General features: G+C 50.0%; 1 protein-coding gene across 2 annotated transcripts in view; it reads left to right on the forward strand.

Moving 5' to 3' along the window:
• GALNT14 (polypeptide N-acetylgalactosaminyltransferase 14) overlaps window positions 1-24,944 on the forward strand; it is a 188,827-nt gene that overhangs the window by 109,306 nt on the left and 54,577 nt on the right. For both annotated transcript variants that reach the window (XM_024553028.3, XM_071221632.1), the window contains exon 2: window positions 5,950-6,119. In XM_024553028.3, coding sequence (XP_024408796.2) covers window positions 5,950-6,119 — 170 coding nt within the window. The remainder of the gene's footprint in view (window positions 1-5,949; window positions 6,120-24,944) is intronic.

Below are 24,944 nucleotides of genomic sequence, written 5' to 3' on the forward strand. Positions count from 1 at the left end.
TTTTCTATTACATATTTTAACCATTTTATCTACAGTTTTGCTTTATTTTATATCTATATTTCCTGTATCTGAAGTCCTTAGAAGATCAAAATACCAGGTCTGGGAGAAGTAACACCTGCTTGAGTGTGGTTGGTAGGGAGGGTAATAATACGGGTGTAATAATTTATAGTTTTAATTTGAACATTTCACCTAAAATGTCATATGGTGTGCTTGGGTGTGGTATTGTTATGGTACAGAATTGCATGCTTATGATTTTGTCATAAAAGATTTTGTAATAAAAACGGGAGCTATCTGTGCCGGTCTATTGTCTCTAGTTTCTACTGACTCTCTCTTACGGTGACTCATTTCCTTTGTGTCTGACCACTTTTTATGGTGATTCCATCTTTTTGATCTGGGACCCTTTCATCCCCCTTCCTGGCCTTCCTTACGGAAAACTGGGGTTCGGTCTTCCCACCTGGTGGGGCCTTTCCCCTCAGGGCAGCCTCACGTGTCTTTACTCATGGTTCCATTATCACAGCCCGGATTTCAGCGCCCTGTATTTTTCCCTGGTTTTATCACTTCTCTCACATTGAAGATTTTCCTGCTAGAAAACCCAGACATGTATTTAAAGGCAGGTGTGTTGTCATTAATGTGGAATCTAGTTGTAGTTTAGCGTGAGTTCCCGGAGTATCTGGTCTGTGCTAGATGCAGAAGCCCCAGTGGGCGCAAAGCAGGGATGCTGGGAGCAGTTTGGGGAAGCCAGAGGCTGTGGGCACCCGTGGGCGAGAACCCCAGGACCGCACAGCTGGCTTGGCGACTGGGTCTGGGGGCTTTGGGACAGACACTTCTCAGTTGGGTGACCTTTGGCAAGTCATGTATCCTCTTGTGCCTCAGTTTCCTCATTTGGAAATTGGGAAGACAATTTTCTGTTGCATGTCCAATGAATTTTGTGCACCCACTTGGCTGATGTTAGCACAGACGCAGCATTTCCACACAACAGTTTCCGTCTCGGAAACCTGGACGTGCAGGTCAGACTCCATCGTGAGCATGGTCTCCCTGGTCACACCACTTGTACACAGGCTTTCCAGGGTGTTTGAATTTCTTCATGAACCCCACCTGCCTTCAGTTGGTCTTGTTCTCCTCCACCCTTAATATATGTTTGGCACTCGCCTGTGTCATTTATTCCGAGCTGTCAGTCTTAGCTGGTGGTACAAGAGGGTAGAAGGCACAGGAGACACAATAGTTACCACTAACTATTCGAAAGATATGAGAGAGATTAGACTTGTATCAAACAGTTTAGGGGATAAAACTGGGACCCAGAAGGAGAGATTACTAGGAGACAGGTTCTGGTTCAATATTAGAAGGAAACTTCTAGAAGCTGCAGTCCTTTGCAGCTTGGAGTGGGCTACTTGGGACCTCTGTGTCCCTGGCTGGACCCAGGATGGCTGCCCACTGGACAATGGAATGTTATGCTGGGGTTTCAAACACTGAATGGATAAATGAATTATATCATCTATAAATTATGACCTTCTCCCGAGTATTAGCCTAGCACATCCCCACCTTCCTGCAGGAATGTGACCGCCAGCTTTGTTCGCTGTGGCTGTCAGGAGGAAGCCTGCTGCAGGGAGGAAAACTGCCCAGAAGGAGAGTGAGGAGCAGGTGGGGTGATGGGGAAAGGGGGACAGGCAGCCTTTGGGGGACAAAGGTCCCTGAGCAAGAGAGAACTTGACTTAGAAAAATGACAGAAACACACAGTCTTTGCAGACGCCCCAAGGGAACAACAGTGAGGTTGCGATGCGGCAGTGCCACCTCACAGTTGAGAGCCTGGGGGCACGAGCCAGGGTCCCTGGGTTTACATCCTCGCTCTGGCTCACTGGGTAAGTCACTCCATCTCTCTGCCTCGGTTTCCCCATTTATAAAATGGGGAGGGTGCTGTTGATATCTATCATTGTGGGGATTAAATGTAAATATTTATGACACATGATAGGTACCCCCAAGGTATGAATTGTTTTACTATATTATTGGGCAAGTTTGAGAAGTTTTATTCCAGATATGCACAGTTCGGAGTTGGAGAGAAGCCTTATGAAGAGATAGAGATGTTCTCATTTTAAAGGTGAAAAAGGAGAGAAATAGGACAATAAGAGAGAACTTGGAGAATCGAACTGGGGAAAGGAGGAGAGAGTGGAAATAGTGGAAAGTAGAGGCAGCTACAAAACTGAGCAGAAGGGAAAAGTCTTCCACCCGTGATTCCTGAGCCACATACCAGCTTGAAGCCAGAGAGAGAGGAAGCAGGCCGGGAAGGGATGCAGGCAAGGGAGTTCAAGATTTCTCGTGGAAGCATGGTGGGAGGAAAGAATGAAGCAACTTAACAGATGTGCTTTTGAGCTTTTGCTTTAGGTGCCAAATTATTTCAGCAAGGTCTTGGCCAGGGGTTTGGCTGATTTAACCAGATGGTTCCTGTTTAAAAGATTGTTATCTGTGTGTGGCATCGTACTGATCATTTGACTCTAGATTGAATAAATTCTGATTTTAAAGTTAAGTGGGGACTTGCTTGGCGGGCATGAATGGTAGTGAGGACCACCCAGGAGCAGGCTCAGCCCTGGGGTGGGGCCCTCTGGAGGCGCCTAGGTGCGTGTTCTTGTTTCCAAGAGGAATATCACTTCTTGTCCTGTGGAGGTTTGTGAAGGTGCACATGTCTGTTCAGTTGGTCTCCTGGATGGTCATGTGATCCAGAAAGCAAGTGGGTGCAGCATATTGCACTCTGGACCCCCAGATCTGGACATGGGACTTAAATTGTAGAGGTTGGAAGCCACCCCCACATTAGTACTAGAAGTATCTGGGGGAGTCAGTGACCTTTCAGAAATCCTGAGAAGCCCACAGCTGGCCTGTTCTGTGGGCAAGGAAGAAAAGAGTGGCTGGCCCTTCCTGTGGGTATGCCGCACTCCACTCCTCATGATGGGTTGTTGTCTGCCCACTCACCCTCGGCGGTGGAGACGCCCCTTGTTACTGTCTATGAGAAGACAGAGCAGACCGTGGCCTTGGGAGGCTCCGGGGAGAATTCGATCAACTGTCCTGTCACTTCCTAGCTATTAAAGCCACTGAACCTCGGTAAGCTGATCCCTCCCTGTGCAAATGAGGTTGTGTGCAGATTCTGTGACAGTTGCACACGCTGCATTGTAAACCAGAAATTGCTATTCCTATGGTAGTGCTATCATTTTAAACACAGGTTCACCATTATTTAGGATGTCCAGATATCGTGATAGGAAAGCCAAGCTCCCAGTTGCAGAGCAGCCCCCTGCTTCCCACCATGGATCTCAGAGGAGAAACGTGTGGGCCACCTCTGTAGTGTGACCATCTGAGGGAGCAGTCCCCTCTAAGGACAGCCTTGTGGCCTAGTCTTGACTGTTCAGGTGACTGCTTTCACCAGCCTGGCTGCTGCTCTGGGTCCAGGCTCTCTAGGGGCCAGAATGCCACTGAGTTCTCATGGCACCATCTCCAAGGAGACAGATCTGTCAAGGAGGCTTAACGGCTCCTAGGATGGTGAATGCCAGGCTGAGCAGATCACCCAGCCTCATGCCCTCTTGGCACTGGGCCTGGTCTAGTGGGAACAGAGAGTAGGGGATGAGGCCAAGAGGTTGGCTACCTGCCCCCTCCACGGGTGCCTGCCTCTCCACCTGTTTCTCCTACTGATGCTGGAACCATCCATCTGGGCTCCAGCAGGGCCCCAGTTCAGGCTGCCCTTCCCACCAGGCTAGTTGACTAAGGTCACCTCCCAGCTGGTGTCCTGCCATAGCTCCCCTCCCCCAACTCTATCCTACATATGTGGCCAGAGACATTTTCCTCCTGAGCTGCTTCCTACAGGCCCAGCTGCGTTCCAGAGTTTTCTTTCACTCACGCCTCTTTGTGATCCCACTCTGGCCTCCCCATCCCTGAGCTAGCCATTCCCTGAACAGGTTTCCCCCCCTAAGCCTCCCTGCCTTTTATCTGGATTTTCACGACACACGTATTTGCCCTCCCATCTCCCCTTAAGTGAAGTAAAACTCCTGCTCAGACTTCATCCTCTAACTCATTTGACACTTCTTCCAGGAAGCCCTTCCCATTTCCCTCTTGCCTCTGTTAGAAGTGTGAGAGGTGTCCTCATGCATGTCTCTGTGCCACATGGCAACCCCCTCCCCGTCGAGGGCAGAGGCCTCCCCTCTCTGCACCTCCCTTCGTAGCACAGAGCACGGTGGGGCTCACAGCTTATTTACAAAAATGCAATGAATTAAACTGGAAATGAGCCAGCAGGAGACGGTGCAGGACCCCGTGCTCCTTCCCTGGAAGATGCGAGGTCAGTTCACTGCATGGTGACGTTCTAAAGACAGGTGACAGCTGTCAGGCTGTGACATTGCACAGCATGGGCTCCAGAGTTTTGCACACACCCCTCCCCCCGACCAAGTTCCCCCTGAGTAGCAATAGTATCACAGGACATTAATAAAATCAATTATTGGATGACAATCACTGGTTTCTAAAGCTTCATTTTGTGCTATTAGCAGGAGAAGGCTGTTTCAAAAGGAGATAACGAGAGAGAAAGAGAGATCAATTATCGGATAAGATGGAGGGGTGCCCGAGGTATGTGCACACTGGCAAGCGGCCCTCACCTGCCTTGTGTGGGCGGAGCGTCTGCACTGCTGTCTGTGTGCGTGCCTTCCTGTCAGGCTCCCCAGGTGGAGAAGGGTGTCCTGCTCAGTGATGGGGCAGGTGGAGCCGGGCAGCTTTGGGTACTTGCACAGCAACTAGGCTCAGTAACACGAGTGAGCATCTCATCCTTGGTGAGGATGCCAGCCTCAGGGCCCCAGCCCCCCATCCTGTGTCAGACCCTGGTCAATACATTCTTTCCAGAGGCGCAACATTCTTTTGGCTCTGATGCACCTGAAAGGTCTGAGCTTGGTTGGATGACCCGGTGACAGTGCTAGCATCCACTGTGCAGTGGTCGCCCAGGGAAGCATACTGCGGCTGAGGCCCTGAGGCCCACCCTCCTCACTGGCTTTTCGGAAGGGCTCTGTTGGCTGTGGAGCTGGTGGGGGTGGGGCAGAGGAGGCAGCTTGGGCTCTGGAGGGAGGCCCCCCTCCCTGTGTAAACCCTCCCTCCCCCATCGCTGTGCGAATGCATGGAGGGCGCAGGAGAACGAGTTCTGCTTTAGGCTCTGCCTCTGTCCATTGGGCGGCCTCAGACAAGCCAGTCACCTTTGTGAAACCTTCATTCCTGACTCAGTGCACAGGGTTTCGGGGAGGGTGAAAGGAGCTCATGAGTAAGGAAACCACCTAATACTTTATAAGTGCCGTCTCCCCGTATGGTGAGGGTTATGACTTGCTCCCCCACTGATGCTTTATACAAATAATTGCAGATTCCAGGGTTGGAGGAGGACAGGAACACATAGGGTATCCGTCCAGTGGTAGCACAGCATCTTAGATGGATCACCCACGTCCTGTCACTGCCTTCCTATGGGATGACAGTCGTTGTATACCTACTATGTGCCAGCTGCTGTGCTGGCAATTTCAGTCATGTGTCCTCAAATTATCCTGGATACTGGATAATTTGGATACTGGATACTGGATAATACTGGAGTCAGGATACTAAAATCCTGACTCCCTGATTGTGAAATGTTGAACAAGGTACTTAGCCAGGTGAGGCTGTTTCTTTACCTGTATAATGGGAATGTGAGCGATATCCATCTTACAGAACCACTATCAGAAGTACAGGACATCCCATGAGTAACAGTCCCAGCATGCGCCTGGTATATAGTGCTCAGTAAACGGTAGTCGCCATTACGGTCATTCTGTTTATTTTGGTTGCTGATGGTTTTATTGACGTCCTACCTCTGGTCCATCTTCGAGCTAAACTTACCGGAACAAGCCTGGTCCCTGTGGTTGGAGGGGCTGGTAGGAGGCCGGGAGCCATTCTTACAGACTTCCTGTTCCTGTCACACAGATTTTGGATGCTGACTGGGATGACCTGTGGGACCAGTTTGATGAGCGGCGGTACCTGAATGCCAAAAAGTGGCGCGTGGGTGACGATCCCTATAAGCTATATGCTTTCAACCAGCGCGAGAGCGAGCGCATCGCCAGCAACCGGGCCATCCCGGACACTCGCCACCTGAGGTAATCCTCCTTCTCCGCTACTCTCCTCCGCCCCTCCCTGTAGCCATGACACTTGATTTGTGCAGTGCCCAGTGCCCAGTGCCGGGGCGGGCAAACCATTTGTTGCCAGTTGGTTGCTAGAGGGTTTACGATGTGGTAATTCACACTGTCTGTGCTGCTCATTGCTGTGAGCCACCCAGTGGAGAGGGTGGGAGGCCCCTTTCACCAGCAGCAGGGACTAGAAGTCACAACCCAAGACCCAGGGGATGGGCCATACCTAGAACACATCCTGCTGCTGGCCTGAAAGCTTCCTGGAGTCAGTCTTGTATCATTCCTAGGGAAATCCCCCAGCACTGATCCTGGTCCTTGGCATCTGTTAGAATTTTATTTAAATATTAGGCTATTTTATTTCCCTGAACAGTGGTTACACATAGGAGAGAGGAGACAGAATACTGAGAAGTCCCACTAGGTCTCAGTCTGGCGGCTCTTTTCTTGTCCTGAGTCCAAGGTGCCAAGCCCTCCAGAGGGACAAAGAGATGCCTCCCGGCCAGGAAAGGAGCTGTGCGTTTGGGTGAGAGCTGTGGGGGAGGGGCACGTCCCTGAATGCTCTCCCCGCAGCAGGGGGGCTTCGGGATCTCACTGAGCATGCAGGTTTGCAGGGATACCCTGTGCAGGATGAATTCTGCATTCGCGCTACTCTATGAAAGAATTTCATAAAGGCTGGATGTCCCCAAAGATCCAAGTTCCCCTTGTCCAATCCTGGGCTCTGCAACTAACCCGGTGAGTTCCATCTGTTCAGTAAGTGTGATCTGCTGGGATTGCAGCAAGAGGGGAAGAGAGATTCTACAGGAAATCCAGATGCCCTTTAGGAAGACAAAAAGGAAATGTATACCCGGCATGTGTCTGCCTCAGGGCACTAACCTTGCCCCGGGCCGGGAGGGAGGGGCTGGGATTGTGTTACTCAGAGCATTTCACATTTATGGATCCTAATCTGAAAGAGCAGGAAGGAGAGGGGACAAGGGATTAGGAATGAAGACAAGCACACCAGGCAGTCAAGGCATTGCCTACCTACTGTGTGCAAAGGCCCAGGCTAGCACAAGAAACCAGCAACTGGATCAGCCATCTCCAGGCTGAGTGTGGTAGAGGGCTGACCCTGTGCCCACATCGTTCTTGTGGTGTCAGGCATTCCAGAGACTGCCACCAAAGCCTGGTGTTCTTCCCTCAGATGGGCCCCATGTGGGGTGACCTTCAGTCTATAGGGGCTCCCCCTTCCAACCCTGTGTCCATGAAGTTGAAGTCACCAGCTGAGTCCCTGAATCCTTCTGTGAGTCCAGCCCCCACTGTGCACTGGCTTCCTCCTGTTGTGACGCATGGGGCCTGCCGGCTTGGCCTGACAGAGCCCTGCAGCCCTTCCCGGCCCTGCCTGCCCAGGTTCTGACCAGCTGTGGCTGCTGGTGACCCACACACCCCTATGACTAGGGATTCTCAGCAGAGACTGACCTTCTGGGTTGGATAATTTTTTTTCGTGGGGTAGTACTGTGCATTGTAGGATGTTTAGCAGCATCTCTGGCCTCTACCCACTAGAAGCCATAGCACCCCCAAGTTGTCAAAACCAAAAATGTCTCCAGACATGGCCAAATGTCTCCTGGGGACAAAATTGCAATGAGAACCACGGCTGCAAAGCCAGCCCCACTTGTTACCTGAGTTCTCAAGAATGAAATGTAAACATGTGTTATCAGCAACGGGACAAAGCCATACCCTCCCTGAAAGGCAGAATCAGGCAGGAGGCAGTACACACAGCCCAGGGGTTAAGGTGCAGCCTCTGGGGTCAGGTCACCCTGTTTCCCATCCTGCCCACGCCGCAGACACAGTGGAGGGACCTCACATCGCCTGGCTGCTCCGGACTGCAATTTCCTTTTTTAACAAATGGGATAAAAAAAAAGAATAATGATACCCACCTAATGTGACTTTTTGTAAGAGTCAAGTCAATTATATGTAAAGTACAGGGTAATAACATGAGCAGGCTGACACTGAAGGGCCAGAAATGGAAGGCAAGGGCCCTCCTGAGAAAAGTGAAGACGCTTGGGCAAAGAGATGCAACCTAACCCCAGGTATCGGGAAGGGGCACTAGGAAGATGGCTAAGTTGTCGGGAGTGGTGGTGGAGCAGGGAGGGACAGAGGAAGGTTTCAAGATTAAGTTCAATGCTAGAGAAATGGGAGCCTGGGAGTCAAACCCGTACTTGTGGGTGTGGAGTGTAGGCATGAGTATGAACCTCAGCAGTTCTCAGTCGAGACCTCATTGAAGAACACATGGGGAGCTTTTTAAAAATGATGACCCCCAAACTCCAGCCAGCTGAAGTCTCTTTTGTCTAAGCTCTGCAGGTGGTTCTAATGAGCAGTCAGGCTTAAGAGCCACTGCGCCAGCTCAGTGTTTCTCAGACTTAAACAGGCAAGCCAACAGATCGTGAGAGGGTCTTATTCACCTCTCAGGCAGCAGGTCTGGGGCAGGGCCTGAGCTTCTGCATTTCACAAGCTCCGGGTGACGCTGATTGATGCCTTCCGCTCATGGATCCCACTTTGAATAGGAAGGGCTTAGAACAACAGTTCTCCAGGTTTTGGTTCCACAAACTAGCAGCCCAACAGCGACTGGCATCATTTGGGAACTTGTTAGAAATGCAAATTCGTAAGCTTTACCCCAGAACCACGGACTCAGAAACCCTGGGGGTGCAAACTAGCAGCCTGCATCCTGACAAGCACTGCAGGTGATTCTGATGTGCGCTGGAGTTTGAAAACCATGGGGCATCAGCTTATACTTGCATTTGCTTTTGTAAACCAGATGAAGTCCATGGGCTGGTTGGTCCAGCTGAAAGACTCAGGGTTCGAGTAGAATGTAAGGCCCTGGAATAAGGCCACCCGCCTGCCTGCACACTATAGCACTCTCCCTCCACCAGGGACAGGACTTCTCTCTCAGGCCCTGTGCAGACCTTTCACTCTCTGGTTCCTTCTGGCTCCTCCCCCTCCTCCCAATTTCTTCAAGCACAGAATCTATATGTAGTCATCCTCCTGGATTTCATCCTACTGTGGGGCACTCCTGGGCCAGTGGGCATTGGCCCACACTGGACTCCTGGCTCCTTTGTGGGATCCAACCCCACCGATACAGGCTTCCCTCCCACTGGTCTACTTTTGTGTTTCCATCATGCCTTGCAGCTAAGGCTCTACTAGTTAATGACACCAGTTGCCCTCTAGGGTGAGTAGTCTTTGATAACATCTACTACAATGTGCCTGGTGTGTGATAGGAATTCAATAAATGTTGTCGAACCAATGGAAGGGAGAGTAAAACTGGAAAGACACTTGACTACTCCCTCCCATCTGCCTGATGTGCAAAGAGGAGAAGGGGAGCTAGAAGAAGCCTCTTCTGTCTTCCTTCCATCTCCTCAGGGCTTTCAGATGAGGGATCTGAACAGACTCAGTTAAAGGAAAAAGGCTTTTTCCCTTAAAGAGTTCTCATTGAAAAGAGAAGAGTGAAGACACAGCCTGTGGGAGGGGTCCGAGCTTATTAAATTTACTTCCAATTTTCTTACCACAGTAATTGGATTCTGATTTATAGGATGCATGTGGACAGCACCTGAAACAGAGGACAATTAGCCGAGCATTAGAACAGCGCTGCTGAGAGGGCAGATACTGGGGGGAACTGCCTAGGAATCCAAAGATGCCGCAGGTGGGGTGAGGACAGGGAGAAGGAGGAAGGCTGTGGAAGTTGTCACCCAGCAGGATGCTATGCTGATTGAAAAGCCTGGTGCGATGGCAGTGTGAAACACCCCTGACAAGCAAGTCACGGCGTGGTGCCATGTGATAGAAGAAGCCCCAGAGAGGCCAAGGGCTCAATTTGTTTTGTATGGAATAGGGCAGAGTTGCCATTTTTCTCTGGAGCCTTTGCCCCATGGAGCCCATGGTATTTTGGAGGCAGCCAGTTTGCCTGGAGCATGCATGGTGTAACTGAGGAGAAGACTGGAGAAGATAAGACTGGCACAGGCTTCAAACTCTACTTTCCCAGGGTTTATGAGGTCGAGGGGGTGAGCAGTGAGTGATGCCCATACCCAGAATTGTTTGGAAAGTGAGTGTACACAGTTTCCAATGGATCCCCTATTCATTCACCCTTTGAGGTTAATAACTTCCCCTCAATCCCCACCCATTCCATAATATTTGACATTTTCACAATCTCGAGATTGAAACCTGGTGCTACTGGCCTTTCAACATGTGTTTGCTGTGGCTGGGTATCCTCCTCTTCCCAGTTCAGGTCCTGGGAGAGGAGTGGGGATGAGGTAACCAGCCACGGCCTTCCACACACCCCTGCTCCTCTCTTGGCTTTGATTTCTCATCTGCAGTTGGACTTGAAGCTTTATCATTCTGTAAGTCGCCAAGCAACTATAGAGCCATTCACCACCCAACTGGAGATCCACTCACCCTCCTGCCTTCGGTCTTCCCCGCCCAGATAGGTACACGTGCGTGCACTCTGCTCTCCCACCCTGCCTCAGTGTGAACAAAGCAACCACACCTGTAATCAGGGCATCCGAACCCTCAACTTCCCCTCTAAGGCCCACAATTCTGTTAACACTGATGAAAGCTTTAACTTCTAGGACACTGCCTAGGTCCTGTGGATCACAAGGGTGATAAATCAGGGCCACCTATATCAGGGAGAGAGGGTGGTATGCCATAAACAACTTAAAATGTAAGGAAGAGGCAGCAACTAGCTGGAGTGAGTCTGAGAACTGGACTCCCACTGGAGTGAGCGGGAACACAGGGGTTCTGCTGTCTATAAATCATCGACTGGCTCAACAAATAGTGTTTGTTTTCCGATTGTCCTGTCCCCCCATCCTGGTGACAGCAGCTGGATCCGCCATCACCCAAGGAGCACATAGAACATCTGGCAGTCGAGAGGCCCTTAAATGGGGGCACACCTCTCTAGAAGGGAGGAAATATTTCAAGGAAACAAATGCATGTTTTCACTGTCACCCACAACACTTATTACGGGGTTGCTTTGATTGCAGGGGAGCAGGTAGCAAGGTGGACTGAGCCCAGGAGCTGTGGGCTAGAAGGAGTTAGAGCTGGAAAGTCACATTAGGTCACCTCCTCCTGGCCCAGTAAGATCGTTCTCCTGGCCTTCGTCCAGTGCCCAGTGCCATGCTAAATGGTTCAGACAGTGGGATGCCTATCACTTGCCTACAGGGAAAATTCCACACTTCGACACATCTCACCAGGAGGACTTTCTTCCTTTGCTCCTCTCATCCTAGGGAATAAAGGGTCAGCAGCCCAGTCTCAGCTCGCATTTCTCCTTCCTCATATTTACTCAGTTGGAATGACTGCCAAAGATCATCATCATTTCTCTCCTTGTACTCGTCACTTAGTAGTAATAGGATAAAAATCTTTACGGCTGGAATGGCTAAGCATAAAAAATGTTCATACTCCCTCAGAGTCAAGGCTATTCCACCAGCTCAGCACACAGAGTTGGTGATTCCACGTCAAGGCGGCAGGGAGGGGAGGGGCAACCCATCACAGACACTTAGCTTTGCAAACAAGCTCCCATCTGCTGTACCCTGGTCCCTCCTGTGCATCATTTTTCAATACAGGAGTTTGTGAGCCTGTTGACAGTGGCGCCGAGTGCACCTCACTGCAGAGCATCTCAGACTTCCAGGGAGCTTTGGAAGGGGGCAGCAGGAGGGGTTTCTGAACATCCGGGAGAACTGAGTCTGCTGCCCAGGGCAGCTGTTCGAGTGCCACCAGGGCCTTCAAATGGGTCCTCACCAGGGTGGGGGGAAGAAAGACCACAGAGTTTGAGAGAGCAGGTGCCTCTGGGCCAGGGTTCCTTTTACTCCCAGTCCCCTGGGTCCTTGCGTACTGCCCTTCCCGCCACTGCTTGCTCTGTGAGTTTCAGGCAGATTTGCCAAAGAGGCAGCTCCTCAGCTTTTGAGAGGGAACCAGTCAAGAAAACGTGCTGGTGAGAATTCATCTAGACAAACTGCCTTACTAGTTAATGTTTTCTCACACCTTGTTTCCTAGTTAATTCCCACCAACTTCAACATTGCATTGTGCACCTCATTCATTCATTCATTTTCCTATCATGTGCTCATTCATCTGCTCAACACATTTATTGGGCACTAACCACATGACGAGCTCTGTACTAGGAATGGGTCCTCATGGGACCACAAGCTTGTGGTCTTGTGAGGGATGTGCACATGGGACCGATTCCTGATGCTCACATATGGACCGACCTGAGGCCATATCCTTGATTCTGGAGTTAATGCACAGACTTCCTGCCCTCAGTTGCCAAGCACCCATCTCTTGCCCCGTCCCTGATTTGGGTGTAGCTATCCCTTTCTTGGCCATGGAGCAAACCACAAGAGTTAGGAGTTTTCCTGTAAAAAAGACTTAACATCAGGCGGGCCTATGGAGAAGGATTCTACATGTGGATGGGAGGCAGAGGCTTGTGGGAGATGGCATCTGGGCTGGACCTGGGGGAGACGGGTAGGATTTCAGCCAGCGGTAGGCATTCCCAGTTGAGAACGGTATGCACAAAGACAAGGAAGTGGAAAGCCACAGTGTCTTGTAGGAGTCCACCCAGTTTCCTTGGACCATGGGATGATGGAGTGCAGGGGGTGGGGGAAACATTTCTGGAAGGAAACTTGGGGTCGTGTTGTGGCAAAGTCTTGAATTCAGGGTAAGGAGCTTAGTGTTAACTCAGTAGGTGTTGGAATGCTTTGACTTTCGTACTGCCATTGCCTCATCGCCATGGCAACTCTGAGAGTTCCCCTAAGCAACACACTCCTGGCCAGCACCACATTCTGGGAGCTCCTGCCAGGGGATGGGGACAAAGGTAGGACTGAGCAGAACTGTGCCAGGTGGCAGTGATGTCCCTCCTCCCACAAGAGAAGGGTAGGCAACAGCACAGCACCAGCTTGGCTTGAACTGGGTGCCACCCTAGGAGGTGGAGAGTAATGTGGGATCTTGGCTTTAAGGCATTGGCATCCTCAAGGTGGAGGTGTGGATCTAACCCTGGGGACTTTGTTCTCAGGTGACGTGGAAGGGATGAGAAGCAAGAATTGGTCCTGAAGGAAAAGGACTGATGGGAGCCCAGAAAAGGGGTGTGCCCTCCACCTCCAAACTAAGTGCTAGGTTTCAGGGCTGAGCACTACTACTAGCTATAGAGACTTGGGCAAAAGACCAAGATTACTAGCAGATTAAGCATATACCTAGATAAGGAAATTCAGGCTCAGAGAGGTTAAGGGACTTGCCCAAGGTCACACAGGTAGTCAGTGCTTGGCTGAAACTCCAAACCAAGTTTTCAGATTATATATATAATTCTGTTACAAACATAAAGTCCCTATTATGTCCAAGTTCACCGAGTGAGGGAGGATGTGTGTTTTTGACTTGTGCCTGTGGGACACGGAAAAGAGGTGACACGTGACAATTCTGGGTTTCCCAGTGAGGGTAGTTTAATACTTCTATCTTAGCTCTGCTTGGGGGCACAGATATAACATCAATCAATTAGCTAACGGGGGGTCAATTGCTTTTTCTGGAGTTCTGTCATGAAGGCCAAGTTCTAATGGGGAGGTAACCCAAGAAGAACCTGTGTGCCTTTGGAAGGTGCTAAATGGCCTTTGTTCGGGGGGCAGATTTCCCTTCTTCCTCCCTGGGTTTGCCTCCTTGAGCACAGATTGCCTGAGAACAGAAGCAACGGGAGGATGTGGAAAGAGATAGTGACGTATGTTTACTGCCCAGGATGGGAAACTGATTTGGAATTAAATAATTCCCATGAAAATTCATCCTGAAGATTAGTGAAGATAAGGCTGTTAGTGCTCTATCAGTAAACGAGCACTCTGAACTCTTGTTCTCATGGAGCTTATATTCCCCAAGTGGGCAAATCCCCCAGCCGGTGACTGGGAACTGCCCCAGTGCCCTCCACTGGCTACTGGTACATTCTCACCTGTGGGGCACCCAAGGGAAGAATGTTCCCGTGAGCTAGCCTTGAAAATAAACCCCATGTACTCAGGGCCAGTAATGCCAAGGGGAAGGTGGTATCATTTCTCCCTCCTCTAAATTATCTTTAAAAAAAATTGTTTGGGGGTGTGCACAGAAAAAGGTGGAAGGTGAAGGGGGAGACCCTGGATTTGCACTCTGCATTCTGGGATGTTCTCTGGTGCACCATGGGTTTCTAGGGTAGCTGGGGGCCTAAGGGGAGCCGAAAGCATAGTTGAGTTTGGTTTTGACCCTTGCCTACTTCATGGGCTATATTGAATTCTTCCAGGTCTGAGGCTTTTGAAATATTGCCCCAAGACCAAAATCTCTCTTTATCTTTTCTTAAGTAAACTTCGTATGAAAGTATCACATTCATACAGAAAAGTTCAAGCACCAAATATGGACAGCTTGAAGATTTGTCCAAAGAGAACACAGTCATGTTCCTGCATTAAGCACCTTGATCAAGGGCGAGAAGACTCTTATGCCACCAGCAGCCACCCTTGTGCCCCTGCCCCTATTCCCCAGCACAGGTAACACTACAAACCTCAAATGCCACGGGCTAGCGTTGCTTGTTGTTGAACTTCACATAAATGCAATTACACAGTATGTACTCTTGTGTGTCTGTTTTCCCTCAAATTATATTATGAAATCCAGCCACAGTTTTGCAAGACAGTATGTTGTCTCTTGTTGCTGTATAGTACTACTTTCGGCGACTATGTTACAATTTAAGGACCTAGTCTGCTCTAAATGCACACGTGAGGTTTTTCCAGAGTGGGGCTCTTAGGAGCAGAGCGCCTATGATTAATCTCACGCTTGTCTTTCAGTGAACGGGTATATGTGTGTCTCCCGGGTGTATCCCGGGGAGCGTTTGGAGGTCCTGTGACACATCTAAGGGAGTGACTTTACCCAGTCCCACCGCCCGCAGGGTAGGAGAGTTCCAGCTGCTCCACGGCTTTGTTATCAGTCCCTCGCTATTGTCTGCCTTTTCCATTTTAGCCTTTTTAGAGGCTGAGTGGTGGTATCTTATTGTGGTTTAAATTAGCCTTTCATAAGTTTACTGGCCACTTGAATACCCAATCAAGTGTTCTGCCCCTTTTCTGTTCCTCGTTCTGGGCCCTTTGCCCAAGAACCAAGCACCAAGCCTGACTTTTAGTCTATTTTCTCTTCTGATTATTCTCATTTTGTCCTGCACCTTGGCAGTGCGATTGAAGGGTGGAGGGGCGGGGCTACTAGCCTGAACCTGGGAAGTCCTGCTTCCTATCTAGGATACTGCCCTACCCTTCAGCGATCTGGTGTCCGTTTTGTCCCTGTAAGAAGAGAGAAGTAGCTCAGAGATGGTTATTAAGGTCACTTCCAGCTCTGTGTGCTGGTTGAAGATGCTTCTGCTGGGAAGGATGTGTGGGAACTGACTTAGAAACTGAATCGGATTGGAAGCTATTTCCAGATGCGTGACTTCTGCAGCTCAGCAGCAGCTCCCCTCCCCCATGGCCCCGGATTAGTCTTTCTCCTCACACACTTCCCTTCCCAGCAGGACCTGGGACCTGCCAAACCTTCAGAGCCAGGCTGTCTCACGGCTGCCTTGTCCACTTCCTTACGCAGCCTTCCCTGTGCCCCTGTGCCTTCCACTTGGCGGAGGTCACCAGACCTGCTCCAGGCTTAAGACACACGCGTAAGCTGGTGTGACGCTGTCACTGAGCTTATCTGAGGGCCCGGGATCTACTAAACACGAATCAGCAGAACTGCTTGCTGTAGGAGTTGGCACGTCACGTGGATGGCAGCCTGGCTGCGAACGGGTGACCTGCTCACTTTTTTCAGCCTAGAAAAAGGAGTGGGAACAGATGGACTTTCCCCCTGTAAAACACAGAGCACCCTCACGGTCAGGTCCTGTTTCCACCCAGGGCCTTGAAGAACCCTTGGCTTGCTGTGATACACCATGTGGGGCTCTAATGCCAGGAAGAAATGGGGCCAGAGAAGCAGCATGGGAAACCCTGAGGCAGCTCAGGGCGCCAGGCACGGTTCCTGAGTAAAAGGCTGACCCTTCCTGGATGTCCTTATGTAGAAATATTCACACCTGATACACCTTATAATTATGTGAGACTTTACAGAAGTGCTCTCACATCCCTCTCACATGTGACATCATCAGTAGCCCTTGAGGTGACGGGTCATACCCATCATCACTGTTTCACCAGGGAGGAAGCAGAGGCCCAGGCAAGGTAACTAGTTAACAGGGGACCTAGCTGTGTGACCTGTGAGGTAAGGCACCTCCAGCAGCTACTAGCTGGTCCTTGTGTACGTTAAGCCAACTCCCTGGGCCTCATGGGAATGACACGGGTGGCCGTGAGGGTGAGCAAACCCACGGTCCACGTCAGAGGCTGGGCACAGTCTTTGTCTTCTAGTGACACTGGGTGACTGTGTGAGCTGTGGCAATGAGTTAGTCAAATGCGTATTCGTGTTAGGATCAGCATTAACATGCAGGCCCTGAGATCGCCTCACCGCTTCTCAGCTATGGGTGAAAGCAGGTCTGAGAGGCAGGGCAGAGAGGGAGCAGCTCCAAAGGAAAAAGGGGTGGTGGGAATGAGGTTGGAGAGGTCCTGGCTTAGCCCTGTCCCCCACCTTTGAGTTGGGCTGCCCTCTAAGAGCAAGATGGGGCAGGGTTGGAGGGAACGCAGGCAGAGAGCTTCCTGCCTTGGCCCCGGCTCCCGGCACCGGCACCAATCACTGAACACTTAAAGTGCCTGAATGTCAAACTTACTTTAAAAACCGGAAGGCAAAGTAAGCAACCAGGCGATTGCGATGTCTGGTCTGGTGAAGTTTGTACTTTTAAGATGCTGGAGATAGAGGGCAGGGGCAGCAGGGAGCGTGATATAAGGGCCGGGGGCCAGGAAGTACAAATGTGTTGACAGGAGATGAAAAGAGCAGAGAGGCGATGACAGCTGTGGGTGGAAGAAGCGGTGGCAGGGAGGCTGGCGGAGGTGACAGACAGTGGGAAGGAACAACGCGATCAGCTCAGCGGGGCCGAGGCGGCTGCAAAACTAAGAAGACTGGCGATGCGACAGGAGGAGGACTCGGCTGAGGGACCCGTGGAGTCACGGAACTGGCCAAGGTTCCAGCTGCACTAGCAACGAGCAAGAGCAGCAAATGTCCCTTGTGATTGTCCTTGGTGTTTCTGATGTAACAAGAGGAAACCCTTGTATTTGATTGGAGGCTGTTGTATCCAGACAGATCTCACCTTCTGCCCTCACCTGACCCTCACAATGACCTTGAAGTTAGCCAGAGCAGGCATCATTCCATCCTTCACCTGCTTCCCTGCTCCTCCCTGTCTCTCCTTGATTCATCATACAGGACACAGACACACCATTTATTCCTTACTCAAGTCCCTCTGAGCCTGCCTGGACTACCTCTCGAAACGATAGGCACCCACATCACTCTCACCTGCCTCACCTGAGTACAGGCCCCACTCTTTACCCTTTGACGTAAGCCCAGATCTTTGGAGTCCTACTTGTCTCTCATCCTCATTTTGTTGAGTCTGCGCCCTAGATAGCTCTTGATCCTTGACCTTGCCGCCATGCTCATCTGCTGTCCCCTCTCACCTGGATGATTGCAGCAGACCCCAGTTGCCCTCCTATTGGCTTTAACCCTGCACCAGTGCAAGTTCCACACCTCCTCCATGGGAGCTTTCCAAATGCAGACACATCGCTCCTTATCTACAACCCCTCCATGCCATCAGTTCGCCCCTCTCCTGAAGGCATGCCCACCCCAGCCAGGCCCGGGGTTTGCAGCTGCCTGTCGGTACCCGAGGGTTCACGCTTCTTCATCCTTGCTGCTCTCTCAGCGCAGGCCCTTGCATCTCCAGGAAGACATCCTATCTTCTCTGGCTAAGTTAGGTAACTGCTCCTCACTCCCATGCTCACCTCCCAGCAACACCTATGCCCCAAGTTGCAAGCATCAGTTTGCTTTGCCTCTCTCCTCTGAGACCTTGAGCAACTTGGGGCAGGGACGCTGACTGACCGGGCTGTTGCCCTCCAGAGCTCTACCCAGGGCCTGGCACTTGGACTCCTCACTGGTATCCGCTGAGCCAACATGGACTCAAAAAGCACCTCACTAGATTTACTCCCAAACTACCTTCTGAAAACATCAGGGTTTGGGAGTATGCACATGGGAATGAATCCTCGGGACAGAGTGAGAAAATCAAATCACAGGAAATTTAAAACCACCTTCACTCAACACAGAATTCTCTGTTAGCACATAAATCCAAGACCATAATCAGCCAACATTTATTGATCAAACTATCTCCCTGACATGTGGTAGGCACCTTATATATGTTCTCTCGGTTAATCTTCACAACAGATTTGCTGTGATCCTGGTTTTAGAGATGAGGAAACTGACTCCACTCAGTTGAGTAACTTGTCCAGGGAACCGAAAGGTGACAAGTGGCCCCTGTCCACAGGGAAGACAGTGCAGCCATGCAGAAAGGGGTGTCACTCCGGGCAGCCCCGGAGAAGTGCAGTGGAAGAAGCCGACTTGGGCCAAACGTGGCACAGCAGTTACAACGTAGGCAGCCCTAGAAAGGAATCTGACAGGACAGGGGGCGTGTGGAGGTTGTGGCTTAGGGCAGGAACAAGGGTTTGCAGGGACAGCAGGCTCAGGCTAGGGAACAGCACAGCAGGGCTGAGGGCTCACCTGATGGCAGAGGCTTTGAGATGCGGTCAAGGTTTAGCTTCAGGTAACTACCGGAGATAGAGTTACATGCATGAAGCAATGTGCTATGAAGATTAATGTGGGAAATGGGTGTTGGCCTGATGGAAGTGAGACCAGACGGAGGTGGCGGCAGCCAAACTGCATGCAGGACTGACTCGGGGTGGATTCACTAACTAGAAGGATGCGGGAAGGTGTGAGGGGCCTTTGCTTTTTACCTCCCACCTCAGACCTTGCAGAGGGGTACGCCATTGTGTGTGTCCTGAAGAAGAGACAGACGTGGGACCCTTGGCCCTCAACCAGGCTGTTCCTGAGCTCTGTGCTTGGTCTGGTAACATCCCTGGAGTCACTAGGCTACAAGGCTTATCTCAGCTCCTTCAGTTTGAGGAACTTTTCACCCATCAGGCAAAAGGAAGGAATGACTCTTCTCTAATCTTTTAGCTGGGAGGTCTGAAAAATATAAGAGGTAGCTCAGGGACTGTCAAGGAGACACAATCATTCTGTAGCAGCTGATGGGTAGCCCAGAGTCATGATTTTCCATCTTTCCAGAACCTTCCAGGATGAGGTCTTCAGGACCAAAGGCAGAGAGAAAGGTCAGTATGAAATAAAGGTTTGCAAGCCAGTGAGTTGGATGACCGTCAAAGGTTATTCTAGTGGAACGCGTGAGAGCACAGAGTCGGGAGCCAGACCATCTGTTTTTACACCGAGGTTCTGCTGCTCACCAACTGTGACCTCCCAGTCTTCTCCCCAACAAGAGAGGAGGAATTGCAACACTTACCTCTGAGAAATACTGTGCCGATTTAAAGCTCTTGACGAATGCCTGACACATAGCGAGGGTTCAATAAATGTTATCTATTATTACTGCTGTGGAATATGATTCAAGCAGGGCTAAAATGAGAATTGAAGGCACCCTGGTCTCAGACACTGAGGGATCTTTTTCAGGAAACATTTGAAAAATAAGCCTTGGCGCACCTCCACACTTGGGGCCCAGTTAGACTCAGCATCTGCCTTGGGAAAACACTCTCCGCTGTGCATGTACACACACGCATGTGTGCACACGCACGCACAGCTGCCATCTGGGGGGTGCTCTGCACCACGTAACACGGGTCCTGGTGGCGTCCCCAAAGAAGCCTCTTTGCAGCCTCCTGAGGGCAGCTGACCTTCCTGGCTGCGGCCTCCACAGTCTTCACCAAAACTCAATGTCCCGCTCACCTGGAAGGGGCTGGTCCACAGAAGAGACCAAAGTTAGTTTCCTGGAAAAACAAAGGCGTTAGTGTAGACTAGAGCAAAGGTCGTTTCTAGGAGGTCTCAGTGCACCCGCCATCTGTGCTCTGCAAGTCCGGAGAGAGCCCAGAGCGCGTGGGCAGCAGAAGAAAAAGCCACCCCGACTGGCTAGCATCAGCGACACCAAGGACAGAGTTGGGGCTGCTGGTTCCAGAGCAAAGAGAGGCGATGGCCCATTTTGGGGGTTCAGGGTCTGTGCTGTCGGCAGAGGGTGGTCAGACACAGACACTCGTCATCATTTAGTGGAACAAACCCTAGGGGCCAGTTGGTGAGTTAGTGTTGATCTGCTCCATGGGGTTGGAGAAGCGGGGAAGACTACGAGGGAGGTTTTCTTAAAGCTAACATTTACAGTTAAATTGTTTTCAGCTGTTCTGAGATAGCTTCCTTTGCTGGTGTTTAAATACCCTTCCTTTTATAAAATAATGATGATCCTAGATGAAGGGGTTTTTATAATCTTTTCTGCAGAGTAAAATGTTGTAAGCAGTGGTCTCTATAATTTTTGAATTTTATTCTCCTTATACAAAACCCAACATCTATTAATAGAAGCCAGTGTCTGACACTAATGTTGAAATTTTTAATTGGCTTAGGAATTAGGAATTTTAAGGCTTAGGAATGACCTAGGACCACAGTGTCCAACAGAAATTGATGTGAGCCTCATATGTAATTAAAAATTTTCTAGTAGACACCTTGTTAAAAGTGAAAGAAATAAGTGAAGTGAATTTTAATAATATATTTTATTTAACCCAATATACCCAAATAGTATCATTTCAACATGTAAGCAATGTAAAAGCAATACTGAAATCTTTTACATTCTGTTTCGTACGAAGCCCTTGAACTCTTGTGTATATTTCACACTTACTGCATGTCTCCATTCCGACTAGACATCCCAGGCACACAGCAGCCACATGTACCTAGTGACTGCCAGATTGGGCAGAGCAAGTCTGGGGAAGGCCGTGCTGAGCCATAGTCCCTGGTCCTATCACATAGGATTTAGTCTCTCTTGTCCTACTCAAGGAAGCATCCCTTATCAGCCCTAGGACTTCGGTATATGAGAGGAACATCCCAGCCGTTTCACACAGTTGAATATTTCCAGTGCAACACAGAACAGGTCAGAGCTCTTCGGAAGCACCATCTGACTATCCCCAATGTCTCCCAGGACAGCCTTAGCCCCAAGCCCCCTGTTCTTGCCATGGTGACTTCATACTCCAAGTTCACTTTTGATGAATTGTTTGGCCTTTCTTCTCTACATGACTGACCTTGGCACCTCTCTCAGCTCACAGTTCGCATCACCCATAAGTCGGCAAGGGACATTTTTTCCTGTGGCTTTTCCCCCACGGAAGCCTCACCTGCTTGCTCCCTCACTCGTTCTTTAGACACTACTTTGTGTGTGTTGTGCTTATTCACTGTGCTCAGAGCTAACTGAGGTTGCAGCTACAAAGAAGTCCTTGCCTTCAATGCAACTAACAGTCAGCAGAGGAGAAAGAAATGTAAGATCACAAGACCTGGTGATAACTTTCAGTGATGACGTGAATGCAGGGTCCTAGGGGAGCCCTTTGGAAAAGTCTTGGGAGATCAAGAAATGCTTCCTAGGGGAAATAACTTCCCAGCTAGGATTAGAAGAGGAGAAAGTAGCCCAGCCTTAGAAGAGAGGAGAGTGCATTTCGGACACAGGGGAGGGAGGCGGTGCCTGCACAGGTCCAGAGGGAGAAAGCGGGTCAGGCAGAACCTGGCTGGAATGCGGAGGATGTAAAGAGAGGAGTCAGAAGTGGTGCTGGGTCACAGGGACGGTAAGCCGTGGTTAGGAGTTTGAACTTTATTTTGTGAGAAATGTGGTCGGCGTTGGCAGGCGTGAAAGATTTGCAGTTTGGAAAGATCATCCTAGCTACAGTATGCAGGATAGATTGGAAGGGGATAAAGCCAGCTGGAAGCTGCCGCAGTAATCCCTGAAGACACCACGGGAAGGGGGCGAAACACCAGGTCGGGAGATAAGGATGAAGGATGACAGGGCCAGGTTTAATTAGACTGGGTGTGGGTGAAGAAGGGGCAGCACTCGAGAGTATCTCTTGGGTTTGGACTCACAGCAGATGGTGAGGTGGGGAACACGAAAGGGTCAGCAGAGGCGGCCTGTATGTAGGAGGCAAAGGGTGGTGAAGAGGTCACTGCAGGTCACATGCAAGGGAAGATGCTCGTCATGGTTAGGGTTGTGGTCCTTAGCAAGCAGATGGGAAACTGAAGCCTTGAAAACAACTTAGATAATTCAAAGAGAGGGACGATTAAGAAGAGGATGGCATAGAAGAGTCTTTTGGGGGAAACACAAGAATTTCAGATGAGGGAAAGAAAAGGAAAACAAAGAGGAAACAGCCCAAGAAGAGGATAGCTAGGCTAGGGTGATTTCACCAAAGCCAATGGGAAAGAACTAAGCATTTCATAAGATGGATGGGCCTCAATGTCAACTGCTACGGAGATGACAAGTAGGAAAATGACTGAAAAGTCTCCATTGGGTTTAGCACCATAGAGAAGTAATAGGAAATTCGGTGGGTATGTTTCAGGGGGAGAGAGTACTAAAAGGGCACTGGAAGGCCGAGGTGGCCAGTAACCCTGGGTGGACTGGGGCTTGCGGCCTCTCTGTACCATCTGACAGGGGCCCCCAAGCCTGAGTGCTTAAGGAAACTGCAAATTCAATCCCAAGAACTAGAAGATGTTAGCTCTGCCACTAACTAGCAGGGCGACCTCGAGTGGGTCAATTCACTGTCTGGGCCTCAGTTTCCTCATCTGTAAAAGAAGGAGGGAGCTGGAACCAACGTGTTCTAAACCTGCGTCTGACACCATTCTCTTTAGTAGGATATTAAATGCTAGGCTTAACTCAGTCTGTATTCAATAAACATTTGGGTTCCCATTATGTGTAAAGGATTGTGTGTTGGGAAAGAAAAAGTACAAGGGTGGGGGAGGGGACAGGTTTTGATGTCAAAGCTTGGTAAACAGTAAGCCAGTAGCAGTCTTGGAACTTTTCACAAGTTAATGTGCATTGGTGGGGCACCAGAAAGGTAATCTGGCCCTGGTTGGTGTGGCTCAGTGGATTGAGCACTGGCCTGCAAACCAAAGGGTCACCAGTTCGATTCCCAGTCAGGGCACAAGCCTGGGTTGTGGGCCAGATCCCCACTAGGGGCCATGTGAGAGGCTACCACACATTGATGTTTCTCTCCCTCTCTTTCTCCTTTCTTTCCCTTCTCTCAAAAGTAAATAAATAAAATCCTTAACAAAACGAAACAAAGGTAATCTGGTATTTTCCCAGTATTTTTCACTTGCAAAGTTATTTGACTCTTGTACACTACTTCCTCCACAGAGCATGCACAGCCCTCTCCTGGAGACACATCAGCAGCTCACAGTGCAGGGACTGCCTAACCAGATGACTGCTGTGGTCCCTTCCAGTCCAGGGTTACAGCAACCCAGGAGTTTGCTGCCAAAGAGAAAAAGGTCTTCCAGTTGCTGTGGGCTGCAAAATAAAGTAGAAGTAGAGACTGAACCTTTAGGGGAGTCTGGACAACATGGCCTTCTATATCATAGGGCCCCTCTTCCCTAGTTAGCCTCCCAGGTTGTCAGCAAAGATCCCATGGGACATTCTTACATTGCCAGGAAAATGGGCTTGCAAAGATGACTTCTGGGATCGCCATTCTGATCTGCAGCCTGCAATTAATTAATCTGATGTGGAAGTGCCCTAGAATCGTCATAATGCAGATTTTCGTAGAAATCAGATGCTTCTCGATAAGAAATCCAGGAGGGTCCTCTGAGGAGCAAGAAGTGAACTGTGGACCCTGAGCTGATCTGACAGATTCAGCCAAGACTATGGTGGTGGTTGGTACAGAGAGATGCGTTTGTTGATCTAAACAGGCCCACCCTGAAACCAAGTACCCTGCCGGATGGCCTTGTGTTCACGGAATGGGGGAATGTGCATGATACCATCTAGGCCTGTCCCTCTCTCTCTCTCTCTCTCTCTCTCTCTCTCTCTTTCTTTCTTTCCCTTCCTTGCCTCCTTCCTTCCTCTTTTTAGTCTGGGTTATTTTATTGTTTTTAATTAATTTATTTTCCAAATACAGTTTTACAGTTGACATATAATACTATATTAGCTTCAGGCGTACGACATAGCGACTAGACATTGATGTAGTTTACCAAGTCGTGGCTCTGATGAGTCTAGAAGCCATGCGACACCAGACTTGATTGTTACAACATTGTTGTAGGTCAGCCTTCCTTAGTGGGACTTCGTACAAGAATTAAGCCGTAAAGCCCTAGGATGTCCATTGTCTGAAGTGAGTCGACTTCTCTATGCCTGTGGAAAGGTATTAAGTATGTACCATCCATGGGAGAAGTGAGAAGACGGTCACTCCAATAATTTCCTATGTATTGTGTTTTAGATTAGGAGCCTGGGAGTTGCATCTGTAGAGAGTGGAACAAGCCCCAAAGGTACTGCTGAAGTGTTTTTGGTGTTTTGGTTTTTTGTAGCTAAGAATGCCTGTATTCATTGTCTGATGCTGTATAACAAATTACCCCGAAACTTAATGGCTGAAACCAATGATGATGTTTATCATCTCACAGTGTCTGTGGGTCAGGAATTCAGGAATGGCCCAGGTGGGTCCTCTACTTCAGGCTCTTTTCTCAGGCAGCAATGAAAGTGTGTCGGCCATGGCTTCAGGCATCTCAGGGCATGAGTGGGGTGGAGCCTCTTCCAAGCCCCCTCACATGGTGGTTGGCAGGATTCAGTTCCTCACAGGCTGTTGACCAGAGGCCACGCTTAGGTCCTTGCTGTGTGGGGTTCCCGTCTGGCAGCTTGCTTCACCAAAGCATGCATACCAAAAAAAG

The sequence above is a fragment of the Desmodus rotundus genome, chromosome 5 (assembly GCF_022682495.2).
Source record: "Desmodus rotundus isolate HL8 chromosome 5, HLdesRot8A.1, whole genome shotgun sequence".
NCBI classification, from domain to species: domain Eukaryota; kingdom Metazoa; phylum Chordata; class Mammalia; order Chiroptera; family Phyllostomidae; genus Desmodus; species Desmodus rotundus.